This window comes from Poecilia reticulata, linkage group LG15, assembly GCF_000633615.1.
Source record: "Poecilia reticulata strain Guanapo linkage group LG15, Guppy_female_1.0+MT, whole genome shotgun sequence".
Lineage (NCBI taxonomy): Eukaryota > Metazoa > Chordata > Actinopteri > Cyprinodontiformes > Poeciliidae > Poecilia > Poecilia reticulata.
This window is the reverse complement of record NC_024345.1, coordinates 2,766,342-2,778,893: the sequence shown is the minus strand read 5'-3', so window position 1 is coordinate 2,778,893 and position 12,552 is coordinate 2,766,342. Positions and strand designations below refer to the sequence as shown.

Genomic DNA, 12,552 nt, shown 5'->3' with positions numbered 1-12,552 from the left:
CAGAGAAACCAAGAGGTTCAGTGTGCAGAGGTCAGCTGTTAACAGTTTTATCTAAGAATAGCGAGAAAAAATATTGGTCTAGAAATTTTTCACAATCTGTTGAATGTGAAAAGTTGGCAGAGACAAACCCCAAAAGACCTGCGAGTGTAATTGAAAGGTTTTTCTGCAAAGTATTGAATCAAGTCAGCTGAATAGAAATGCAAATTTTTCGGCTAAATGTTGAAAACCACATATCCATTTTCTTCTACTTTGCAGTTCTGCTTTTTTTTTTTTCCTTTTATTTGTTGTAACTTATAATCCCAATAAAATTCACTGAAGTTTGTGGCTTAAGTTAAAGAGAATGGCTTTTTTTTTTTTTTTTTTGCTAAGTCACTAATTTCTGTAGTAGCTTTAAAGTTTCACTCGAAGCAACATCAGACATTAGTTCAGTTTCATTTCTTTCATATGTGGTCCTTGCAAAGTTTTCTTCTTGCTATTCTGCTCTCTGCTTGCATCACCATCTGTGTGGCTCCTTGCTCCGTCTGTGTGTGTGTTTACTCAAACACTGTCTGTCTGTCTCTTCCTTCTCCTACAGTAAAAAAATAAAATTGTAGATCTTCTATTTTTGCGTCAGACCCAAAGTACTGCAGTAGGCCAAAGTGTTCCTTGTCAACAATATTATCCACCACGTTTAGAAATGGATACTTTGCCCTTTGCACATTGTTGGACGTTAGGTGGTAACAAAGCACCCACACAGTGAGCTGGAAAACACAAAGGGCATGAAGAACATGAAGCTGGAATCATTGAATTGCTGTGTTCGTGGTGGAGGCATGTTGGCCCTGATTTGTCTTTTTAAAGCCTGCTCATTTTTGGTGGGTTAAGATATTACATGTTTGGAAAATTATCCCCTCTGGTTTTGGATGCTGTGCAACTGGAAAGACGTTTGCTCATAATTTCTTTACATTCGGACATTTGTGACGTGTAACCGAGGCAACAAGGTGTTTTCACTACAGGAGGTGGCAGATAAGCATCTCAACAGCTCAAATAACGCCTAAACTATGATCTCTAATCCTGGAGGAGTTGGGGAAAAGAGGGTTTATGGATGCAGAGCAGGACGAAAGAACAGCGAGTGAAGGAGGAATCTCTTTCATCAATTGTAATAGGCAGATATCACATCCCAGACTCTTTTTCTGCCCAGCTTTCTACTCGTAGAGATTGGAAGAGGAGCAGCAAAAGGAAATGAGGTGGATTAGCAGTCCCCTCCAACAACTGATGGTGGCATGTAGGACATGTTACTGTGCAACATCAAGTATTTTTTAATTGAATTGAACAAATGGGTCGTGAGATGCAACTGAGCAGCAATCAAATTCCATTTGGTTTAATTTTCTTCACAAAAGAAACAGAAACATATGGTCAAGTCGGCCCAGTTGTATAGACAGATTCAAATTTAGTTACCTGGATTCCAAAACACTGAAGTCGGCTATTATGCCAATTAGTAGCAGAACCAGATTTGTACTCTTTATGTTAAAGAATAGGTAAAAGTAAATGGCAGTAGTAGGTACTTTGGTGGCTTCATTTACGGAAGAAACACAACTAAACAAAACAACAACAAAAAAGAAGAAGAAGCTCTGAGTCAGTAGTAGCATCCATAGCATGAAAAACAAAGTATATTCGGGCAGCATTAGCTCCATCTAAGAGGGTTAAACGTGCTAAGTGTATAATCTGTAGAGCGAGAACACAATGTTATTGGCAGGAATACTTGAGCTGATGGCCTTCTCCGTTATATGAGCACATGCATAAAATGTGTGCCGGCTGTTATTCTCATGCTAGCTGACCCCATCCAAATACTTTCGCTGGTTGAAATACAGAACAAGTAGCCGTGCGCCATCGTCAACATATTATCTGCATCAGATTCTGCTGATTAAAAGCAGATTAGATGAGCGCTGGAGGTTTATAAAGTGGTGCCATCTAAGCTGCATCAGAGTTGCTCTGTTTTCACACATGTGGAGTAAATGAGTCCTAATGTGTTTGTTAGTCTAGCAGCTTCTTGGACCTGTCTCAGTTGACCTTGTGACCTTCGCTTGTTTTGGTTTTGAGCTCTGTAAACACGTCAGTGGATCTTGGAGGAGCAGCTCATAAAAAATTCAGGACCAAACTGTTTGTTCTCAGCAGTTTTTGTGTGATAACAGCATTTTTTTTTTGGCTTCCTGACTCATGTGTATTTGTTTTCATTTCATTCACTGACACCTTCGATGATGATTTCTGGCCTTCTGTATCACTCATTATTCATTAACATGTATCTATGTTTGGAATGGGCTGGCATGAGTCTCATTGTATGATAGCAATGAGTAAAAGTGTCACAGTTTATTTTGTATCACAATATTAACACTGATGTTAAAAGTGAAAATGTTTAACATGAGCTAACTGACTACTTTATCTGCCTCATCCGGTAGCTAGCCTGCAGTCAGCTAGCTAACAGACAGGACTCTGATAGCTTGCTAACTAGTTTGAAACAGTGTTGGCTTTTAGGGAAGTATAACTCTACACTCCATAGAGCCAGGAAAAACTCTTTGGCTCTTTAAATTAAAAGGTCTTTAAGCCACAAAAGATAGTTATACACCTTTAAAAGTCTTGAAAAGTATGGACTTTGATTACAGTTTTAAAAAAAAGTGTATAGAACAATATCCCATTGTCTAAAAATGGTGTTCTTCCTTCCCTCTTCTTCGCTACATCTTTCCGTCCTTTCATGTCCTTCTTTTGTTTCCTTACTTACTTATGAACGTTCTTTCCTTTCTTGACGGTACTTTACCTCTACACATCAGACATTTGAAGGCACCAGGCTTTGCTACAATTTTTCTGTAAAGTCGCACAGAACTTTAAATCAAGTCACTTTGATTCTAAGAATAAAAAATAATATTAGAAACAATAAAAATAGCAAAAAAGCAAGCAGAGAAAGGGGTGCACCGATAAATTGCTACATGTGAATCATCTTATCTTTAGCTTGTTTCCATCCAATTGCTGTGCAAATTTTGAGTGAACTTCTAAAATGTTGCAAACCCCCCCCCCCAAAAAAAAAAGTATATAAATGAGGCATGTTTCCATCTACTAGTTTGGAGTGAATAAACTAAGCTACAAGATGTAATTTTGTCAGATACTGATGCTACATATGGCTGTAATTGAACAAGATGTATAGATTTTTACTACATATGTAAGGAGAATAGAGCATTTACTGTTCTTCAGAAAAGCCAAAAATCCACCTTAAGCAATGTAAAAATCTCTGTTTTTTGTGAAACTGAGGAAGTTTGCTGTTTTCATCACCCTTTTCTGTGATCCTTCAAAATGTGCATCAAGAAACATCCTCTGCTGCTCTGCAGTGACAGAGGGTTGTCTGAGCGCACTTCCAGCTGGTCACTTTTCAGTTAACGATAGTCACACTACTGTTGCCAACTTTGCGACTTTGTCGCTATATTTAGCAACTTTTCAGACCGAAAGCAAAATATAAAATACAATGTTATCGGCCAAAATTGGGCTACTTAGTGATCTGTTATTGGCTAGAAAAATGCAATCGGTGCACCTGAGTTACATGGTCAAGAAATGATGCAGAATAAATACTAAAATAAGCATTAGTTGACTAAATTGTAAGGTTTTTGGCAAATTGTATTATTAATGTGTAGAAATCTGGAGCAGGTTTAAACTACCTATCATGACCAATGCAGTAATCATTTAAAAACCTTTAAAAAAAAATAAAACTCTAACTACTAGTTCTCACAAATCTGGTTTTCAGTCGGTGTTGCTTGTACTAAAAAGCCGCCTTTTCATTCCCCAGCAAATCGAGCACTATCAAGAGGCCAAAGGAGCCACCCCCACTCCCTCCGAAGGTAGGAGTACTTGTTGTTTTCATTCAGTTTGTAACTTAATATACAGCAGAAGAAAAAAAAAAACTCATCTTTATTTACTCCCAGCCTAAGTCTCTCAGCTCCTCCCAGCACCAGCCTCAACACAAAAACGATGATGGCCAATCGCACAACAATGACGACGACACCGGAGGGGGAACCATCAAGCGGTGCCCGGCCACAGAGACGCCGAGCCCCGCCAAGGCGTCCACCAGCGTCCCCCCGCGGCCCCCGCCCCCGAAGCTGCCACCCCACCGCCGCAGCAGCCTAGGTAACGACAGCCCGCAGCGCAAAGACGTGGAAAGCTCTGCCCCAGAGGATGATGATGATGGGAGCTTTAGGCATTTCTGGGAGTGGCTCCACACGCCTCACACAGAGGAGGAGCTGGAGGAGGCGTGGGAGGTGCTGAAGGAGGTGAAAGAGGAACAGGAAAAGGAAGAGAGTAAGAGCAGCTGATTGGTAGCCGGGTAGTAWCMMMWGWSCCTGTTGTTCCCTTYWKTTTTTTTTTTTTTTTTTTTTTTTTTTKTKGTCTCCCATTAGCCAGTTCTTGTAGACTAACTGATGTATCTGTTCCATGAGCCCATTAACAGCAACGCTTTTTAAGTTTTATTTTATCCTTTTCTTTAAAGTTCCTTCTCTCCATCAGCTCCTGCTCCGTATTACTGTTTGTCTTTTCTGAAGTCTTATTATTTTCCTTTTTTGTTTTTTAATCCGGTAAGTCAAAAGCTACTGCCGCTTTCCCTCACTCTAGGAGGAAGAAGTCACAGTTCAGAGTCAGATGATCATATGATGAAACTAAGAATTCAGTTGAGGCTCATATTTTACAGCAAAATGAAGAGAGAAAAAAATAGTGTGCAGAGCAATATCCAGGGTCTGAATTTCAGAAGGGCTTATTGTGATGCGTATCTGAGATGTTTCTCCTATGTAGTGTGTTTTGGCCCCAGGCTGTGAATCAGAATGTCTTATGCTTTCTTCCAGCATGAAAAGGATTGCTAGTTCCAAATCTGGAAAACATGTTTATTCTGACAAATTTGCTTAGTTTGACATAGTCAGCAAAATGCTGTTTTAGTTGTTTGATCATGTTGGTTGTCTTGAGCACTGGTTGTTTTTTCTTCTTTGTTTCCTGCACCTTGCAGCGTGTGAACCTTTAATTGTTTCACATCAGAACCTCAAACGTTACCTGAGTCCTGTTTGCCACAAACCATGTACAGCAGAAAGAGGAAACTGTTGAGAGAACTGATGAAATAAGACCAGAATTTAATATTTTTGGATGCTTGCAAAAATGTTGAGTTAGAGACAGCAAAAGGCCTAAAAATGGTGTGAAGATTCACCGCCCAACAGGACAATCACCCCACTCTAGCTGCGATGGAGCGGTTTGGATCAAAAGATACTCACCTAAATACGATGAGGAATGTTCACAGATACTCACCGTCCAGTCCGACTGAACATGAGCTATTTCGCAATGAATGGACAAAAAATGAAGCCTCTAGATGTCCAACGCCAGTCGAAGTATACCTCAGAGGTCTGTGAGGTTGTATGGCAGCTGAAGATTGTTCTACAAAGCTTTCACTGAAGAAGATTGAACACAAATTCACTTTGTTTTTTTCTTTTTTACATTTTTACCCTTCATTGTATCACTTTGTGTTGCGCTGTCAGATAAAATCTCAACATCCTTAAAAAGTCTTAAATTCAACTGAAATTTAGGCCTTAAAATATCTTCAATCCGTTAGAATTTAAGATAACGTATTTAAGTTGGTGTTAAATACGTTAATTTTGTCGTGGCAGGACTATTTAATCTATGTAGGGAAGTTTTTCTCGTAGGACAGAAGCTTTTCCCTGACAGAAATGTCAAGGAAACGTTAGTTTATTGTTGTCTTAAATTTGAGCTGGTGAAATCTTGGTCAAGTATGTGGCAATATAAAAACTGTCAAGGGCCATAAATACTTTTACATGGCACTGTGTTTTCCTCTGACATGTCGTACCTTCCTTGTGTTTTCTTCGCCTGCCAGGGAAAGACTTCCTTAAGCACGAGTATGTGGCTTTCTGTGTCACTGTGGATGGGGTTGTTGGGCTGACAGGACCGGGTAAAAACAAGGGCTTGGTCACGACTCACGGATTCCTTCTCACCATGGAGATATTGGACTCATTTCACACAAACGGGCTTTCCAAAAATGACTTTTCAGAACAACAGCAGAGGAGGAGATAATCACTGTTTTCTGGAGGCCCGTCTGTGTCTGAGCAGCACATTGTCGCAGCAGAAATAACTTCACAAACAAGTGCTGCGGATAGGATTCCGAATTTTTTGACGTTAGCCTCAGCCGCTCCACTCGCCCTCGCTGATTTATTTCCGCCCGTCCACGCAGTGCTGACAAAACTTGAACCACACCCACTCAGCAGATCAGACGTCTTTTGTCTTTTCATGCCACTGGTGCAGCTTGTAATGCAGCTTGTAACGCATCGTCTTGTGTGCGCAGAGGTTGTTTTGTCAGCTGCTGTCCAGCGGTAAGCAGTTGGCGCATTCACACCCTTCATTGCTCATGCATTATATTTGACTCTGTATTCTTCCTGCTAGTCTCCTCCCCTCTCTCTGCTCCCGAGTTGTTTTGCCTGTATAATTCCTCTCTGTCTCCAGTACCTCAGGTTAAATTGTTCGCATCATAACCAATAAATATGTCTGAAACCTCTGAGTCACACACTCATTCAGCCGCTGTGTCGCTGGTGTTGTTGTTTTAGGTAATGGGCTGAACTCTCCCCATAATGGTGAGAGGGAAAGTCCTGGTGAGAGGCAGTCCACCATGCCCCCTAGTGTCCCCGTACGGAAAGACAAGAAGGATGTTCCCGTAAGTAAACGTTCTACTTGAGTTCCAGATTAGATATTAAACTAAATATTATTGTATTGAACTGTTAGTTGAAATAAGCACTGCTAAATGTTTCTTTTCTTATCTGTGTCTTAGAAGCCTATCAGTAACGGTCTTCCTCCAACACCTAAAGTCCATGTAAGTTTCCTTGTCTTTTGTGATCACAATGGACAGAATACCCACAATTCAGGGTTTTCCAAGCAAGTAAAATCATGTTGTGGAGCCAATTTCAGTTAGTTTTGTTTTTTAGTTGTTTCTCTTTTAAGAAAATGGATGGAGTGTACTGTTTTCCAAGCAGTCAAACAAAGATTGTAACAATAAATGCATACGTAACAGTCTGAAGAACAAAATGCAGTCTGGAAAAGTATGGAATTTGATTTTAATATTTTTCATATCTGGATACATGTAAGACAATTAACAATGAAAAAATGTTGGTATTTCTAGACCAGGAATCTATAACCTTTACCATCCAAAGAGCCATTTTTCCCCAAGTCCAGCTAAATTAAACTTGAGAGCAACAAGTTTTGCATGAGCTCTTAAAAGAAAAGACATGTAATGTCGCTACTGCAGGAAATTTAACATTTTTAAAGAACCACCATTTTATTTCATTTTTCCAGCTGTAAAATGCATAAAACCATAAAACTTTAGCTAAAAGAAGACAACTTTTCTTCCAAGGGATTTCGATATTTGTGAAAAAGCACTGTAGGTGTTTTCCACCCAGTGGCAAGAAAATTGGATACAAAAATGTTATTGGTACTTTGAGTGTCATTCTGTTGTGGAAATTCAATATTGAAAAACTGCTAAAAGCTGCATTTATCAATTTTTTTATAGATTTGGTATTTAATCTATAAAAAATTATAGATTTCTCTATAAATATCTATCTCTATAAATATCCCTCTCTATAAATATCTTTAGTAAACTCCTGGTGAACTTTTATACTTTGTAGTTAATGACCGAATGGTCCTGTTTGATAACTCCACCATATTTGACAATAAAATATTTCTGTACTTCAAAGATGAATATCCATGACAACAGAAGAAAGTCAGGCTAATAAAGAATAAAGATCATCTTTCCTGTTTACAGATGGGCGCCTGTTTCTCCAAGGTGTTCAATGGCTGTCCGCTGAAGATCCATTGTGCCACGTCATGGATCAACCCCGACACCAGAGGTAACCAAGAGGAAAACCCATCTGGGTTCAGATCTGTACTCTCTTCCTCCCTTTACTTCAGTTTGTTAAATCTAAGGATTTTTTCTGTTTATTTGCTTCAGATCAGTATTTGATATTCGGAGCTGAGGAGGGAATCTACACGTTAAACCTTAATGAGCTTCATGAGACGACGATGGAGCAGGTCAGACACAACATAAATGCAAAATATAATTCGTAAAGTATTCATACCCCTTGGACTTCTCACCGTTTTGCTAAAACAACCGTCATCTATGCGCTTAACTGGGATTTAATGTGACCAATGAGTGGATGAAAAAGTATACACTCAGTTCTTTTTTAAAAAGTTACAATTTTTGATTATGCATGAGTTGCATTCTTGCAGAATAGAGAAAGACAAGTAATTGTAAAACTATCCCAACTAGAACATTGTTACTTAACCAGTTATTTTCCTGTAGTTATTGCTATAAATTAAGTATTTTTGTTTGTTTGTAGCTCTTCCCTCGGAGGTGTACGTGGTTGTATGTCATGAACAATTGTCTTCTTTCTATATCTGGTGAGTTAAGTAGCTCGTTTATAACAGACGGCTAATGTCGTGATGTTAGTTTTTTTTCTGCTTTTTTGCATTCCACGTTACATTTTTCAGATTTCTGACTCTTTAATGACCTGGTGTGTGTGATGAATAATGTCCCACTGCAGGAAAAGCCTCCCAGCTGTACTCCCACAGTCTGTCCGGACTCTTTGAACAGGCCAGACAGCTGCAGAAGCTACCAGTAGCCATTCCCACACACAAACTCCCTGATAAGATTATCCCAAGGTAACGTCACAGTCAGGAACTCCAACCTGTTAATTATTTTTCTTTTTAGGCATTTTATCTCTTCATTTTTTTGTAGGAATCCACCTTTTTTGACTTGAAGTTAAATAGGTTAACAACAACAAAAGCAGCCAATTCAGAATAAAGTCTTTGTATATTTGCCTCAGGTTAATATGCCTGTTTTGGTGAGTAATGTCTGCTTGTGCCTGATTGTAGGAAGTTTGCCGTTTCCAATAAGATTCCAGACACTAAAGGATGCCAAAAGTGTTGTGTGGGTAAGCATCTGTCATACTGTTCATTTTACAGCTCTGTAGTGTACATGTGCATACGTTACAAAAGTCAATATTTGAAAAAAGAAATCATGAAATTTTTAATTCAATAAGTTTCCAACTATTCAGGCAATGGTAACATCAAACCAAAGGTTGTAAAGAAGACATGTGAGTGATAATGTGTGTCATTTCCTGCTAGTCCGTAACCCGTACACCGGCCATAAATACCTGTGTGGAGCCTTCCAGTCCAGTGTCATGCTGCTGGAGTGGGTGGAGTCCATGCAGAAGTTCATGCTCATCAAGGTCAGTCCCAAACTGCTCTACATTATGTCAAGCTCTTTTTTTGTCTTATAAACAGAATATGTTTTGCTTGACTTGACTTATTCACATAAAACACAAACATATTTAGTATTTATATAAGATGGGGGGAAAAAAGCATACCTTGATTATAATCTTTACCTTTTCTTTACCTTTTTTAGCTTGAAACTAAATTCAAGCTAAATTGAATTTAGTTTCAAGCTAAACTAAATTAGCTTGAAACTAAGATTGGGAGGCAATCTTAGTGCCTCCCAAGACGCTAAGATTTCCATTTTTTTATTTTATAACAAGCCAAATGAAAGCAGTAATAACTACGATAGTTTATATTTTGTCAAATGTGCACAATCTAGATTTTCAAGTCTTTAAAAATATTAAATTTGAAGATGAAGCAAGGACTTAATCCTGACTTAACAAATAGAATCTGCTATCTGACGCGGTTTCACATCTGCAAACTTTCTTTCATATTTCTAATTCCTTTTTCCTCTGCAGAACATCGATTTCCCGTTGCCATGTCCGTTAGAAGTCTTTGAGATGTTGGTGGTCCCGGAGCACGTGTATCCTCTGATCTGCGTGGCGGTCAGCAAAGGAACCGAACTCAATCAGGTGGTCCGGTTCGGCACAGTCAACCCCAATGCTGCCTCCTCCTGGTTCACAGAAGCAGGTCAGAACGGTGTGGCTTTTTCTGGGGCTTTTTTTTTTTTTTTTAAGCGAAAAACAACTGGAGTCGAAACCAAACCCGGTCCTGATGTTTTTCTTTGCAGACATGCCACAGACATGCGTGATCCATGTCACGCAGCTGGAGCGAGACACTATTCTGGTCTGCCTAGACAGTGAGAAACACAACTTCTACTCATCTCAACGTTTACAGTTTTAGACCAAATGAAAACATATTTATAGGTCATACTCTGATCCTTTTTTTTTTCTTCTATCTCATCTTTGTTTGCCTTTCAGGATGTATAAAGATAGTGAACCTCCAGGGCCGGCTAAAATCCAGCCGGAAGTTGTCCGCTGAACTCACCTTCAACTTCCAGATCGAAGCTATAGGTAACAGAAGGAAGACAGACCAGCTGATTAAGAAAGCTTTTGAAACAAATTATTATTACAGTAATGTGAAAAAAAACATGACTTTCTATTATATATTCTATTGTTTTAAAGAAATGTTCACATGTCAATGACTAATCTGTTATTTTTCTGGAATAGGAATCTATTTAATTGTACATAACAAAAAATAAAACATTTTTTAGTTAGGGATAAAAACTTAGTCCTCTAGCTGAGGAAAAAGTTAGGACACCCTACCCCCAAATAATTAGTCCAACAACGTAAGTATGTCTGTAGACGAAGTAGGCGTTTCCAAAAGAAGACATTTTTTTAAGGATCACACCTGATTGGACAAAATTAACGTCTGTCGTTGAACTTTTTCTTATTTATCCAGCATTAGACTTTCAATTATTTATTTAGTTTCATGATAAAAGCCTCAATTTTGATAAAAGCAGAATGAATGTCTTCTTTTCCTGCAGTTTGTCTTCAGGACAGTGTTCTGGCCTTCTGGAGACATGGCATGCAAGGTCGAAGTTTCAAGACTAATGAGGTTAGTCTGATCTTTTATCGCTGACCTGTGTTTTTACAACAGAAAATACTTTGTTGAACCCCAAGGGGAAATTGCTTTTTCCCCTCTGAAATAAAAAATGAAATCACAGTAGAGTTGTGGGAGAGGTTTACCACCAGCTAATAAGGCATTAAGTTTTTTCCTCTCTGGTAGTAAAAACTCTAGTTTTGTAGATTTTATGTAATTGTGACACTCCCGACTAATCACTCTAGATTTATCCTGTCAGATTGTTTTGCTCAGAAATGAGAAGTTAATAACAGTATCATCATGCCTGTCGAGATTAACCACTAATGCTAAACGGGGAATAAAACCTAGTGGGAATATGAGGCTCACTCATTGTAGACTTTTTAACCAGTCTCTAGATTTCTGTTTAGTCTTCAAATTTCTATCCACTTTCTATCTTTGTAGAATCTGTAATTTATTATTTTTTTCCTAGATCACGCAAGAGATCTGTGACAACACACGCATCTTCAGACTACTGGGATCCGACAGGTGAGAAAGGCGTCCAGTTTTACTGTTGCAAGTTTTCAGATAGATGTGCGCGGTCACGGCTGGAAAATACTAAGAGTACAAAGTTCCTTGCAAAAGTGCCTTGAACATTTTAACTTTTTGGGATTTTTAAGACAAACTTCGACGTATTTTATTCGGACTTCTATAAATTACCGAGTATGGTGTGTGTTTGCTTTTTACCCCTTTACTCCTGTGTTACACCTAAACAAATGAAATCCAGTGTAATAAATTGCCTTTACGAATTACTACGAAAGTAAACATCATCCACTACGCGAGATTAATAAATGCTTCTGTTCTGCGAACCCCTCAGATGTTTGTTTTTTGAGGACAGTATATTTTTGAAAATCTCTTGTGAACTGTTCCATCCATCATCTGAAAATTGAGAGATCGTGGAACAATTACAGATATACGACAATATACATCTATAGCAACTAAAAGGCCAGGAGAAAATTGTTTAAATTGTCCAATTACAGTCCTCCCTGTAACTGAAACACTCATAAATCTGGAAAATAGACCTTGAGGTTTGACTTTGGAGACCCAATGATTTGGATTACAGTAGCTTCATGTCTTACAATGGCCCATCCAAAGTCAGGACTTGAACCAATTGAAATGGATGCCTCCAGCTTGAAATGTACTACACCACCTCAAAATCTCACTAAACTGCATTGAAGTGGTTGTAATATGACAAAATGTTCAAATAAGAAAAATGTTCACAGGGTATGGTTACTTTTGCAAGGTGTTGCAGCTTCTCTTAAACCAGTTTAAGTGAAGCTCTTGTCCTCATCGATGTGTGCTAACGTGGTCATATCAGAACACACAACACGTCCCAAACATAAAACTAGGATTAGAAAAGAAGTTGTGTAAAAAAACAAACAATAATAATAATAAGTTGGGAACACATGTTGTAGAAATTTCTGTTCAACTTTTAAGCATTTCTTTAAGTGTGAAAAGTCTGACTCCCCATCCACACACAAACACACCATTAACATCCTCTCTGCTGCCTTCTCGCTGAAGACGAGCTGATGGTAGAGACCCAGACTCTGAGGACAGAGGCCGCTCTGTGCCCAGGTACAAGCACCACTCACCGGCTTTTTTTTTTTTGTTTTGTTTTTGTTCTTTTGGGATTCCTAACAAATTTCTCTT

At 38.7% G+C, this 12,552-nt stretch overlaps 1 protein-coding gene across 10 annotated transcripts in view; it reads left to right on the top strand.

Annotated features, from left to right (window-relative positions):
* Positions 1-12,552, top strand: part of LOC103476458 (mitogen-activated protein kinase kinase kinase kinase 3) — a 50,842-nt gene that overhangs the window by 34,693 nt on the left and 3,597 nt on the right. For 5 of the 10 annotated variants that reach the window (XM_008428829.2, XM_008428828.2, XM_008428826.2 and 2 more), the window contains 16 exons: positions 3,806-3,857; positions 3,942-4,314; positions 6,606-6,712; positions 6,827-6,868; positions 7,814-7,898; positions 8,000-8,079; positions 8,388-8,448; positions 8,592-8,709; positions 8,923-8,981; positions 9,175-9,278; positions 9,783-9,954; positions 10,055-10,123; positions 10,245-10,337; positions 10,811-10,881; positions 11,336-11,391; positions 12,424-12,477. In XM_008428829.2, the coding sequence (XP_008427051.1) occupies positions 3,806-3,857; positions 3,942-4,314; positions 6,606-6,712; positions 6,827-6,868; positions 7,814-7,898; positions 8,000-8,079; positions 8,388-8,448; positions 8,592-8,709; positions 8,923-8,981; positions 9,175-9,278; positions 9,783-9,954; positions 10,055-10,123; positions 10,245-10,337; positions 10,811-10,881; positions 11,336-11,391; positions 12,424-12,477 (1,596 nt within the window). The remainder of the gene's footprint in view (positions 1-3,805; positions 3,858-3,941; positions 4,315-6,605; positions 6,713-6,826; positions 6,869-7,813; positions 7,899-7,999; positions 8,080-8,387; positions 8,449-8,591; positions 8,710-8,922; positions 8,982-9,174; positions 9,279-9,782; positions 9,955-10,054; positions 10,124-10,244; positions 10,338-10,810; positions 10,882-11,335; positions 11,392-12,423; positions 12,478-12,552) is intronic. The other 5 variants (XM_008428836.2, XM_008428832.2, XM_008428831.2 and 2 more) reach the window with 3 other exon arrangements.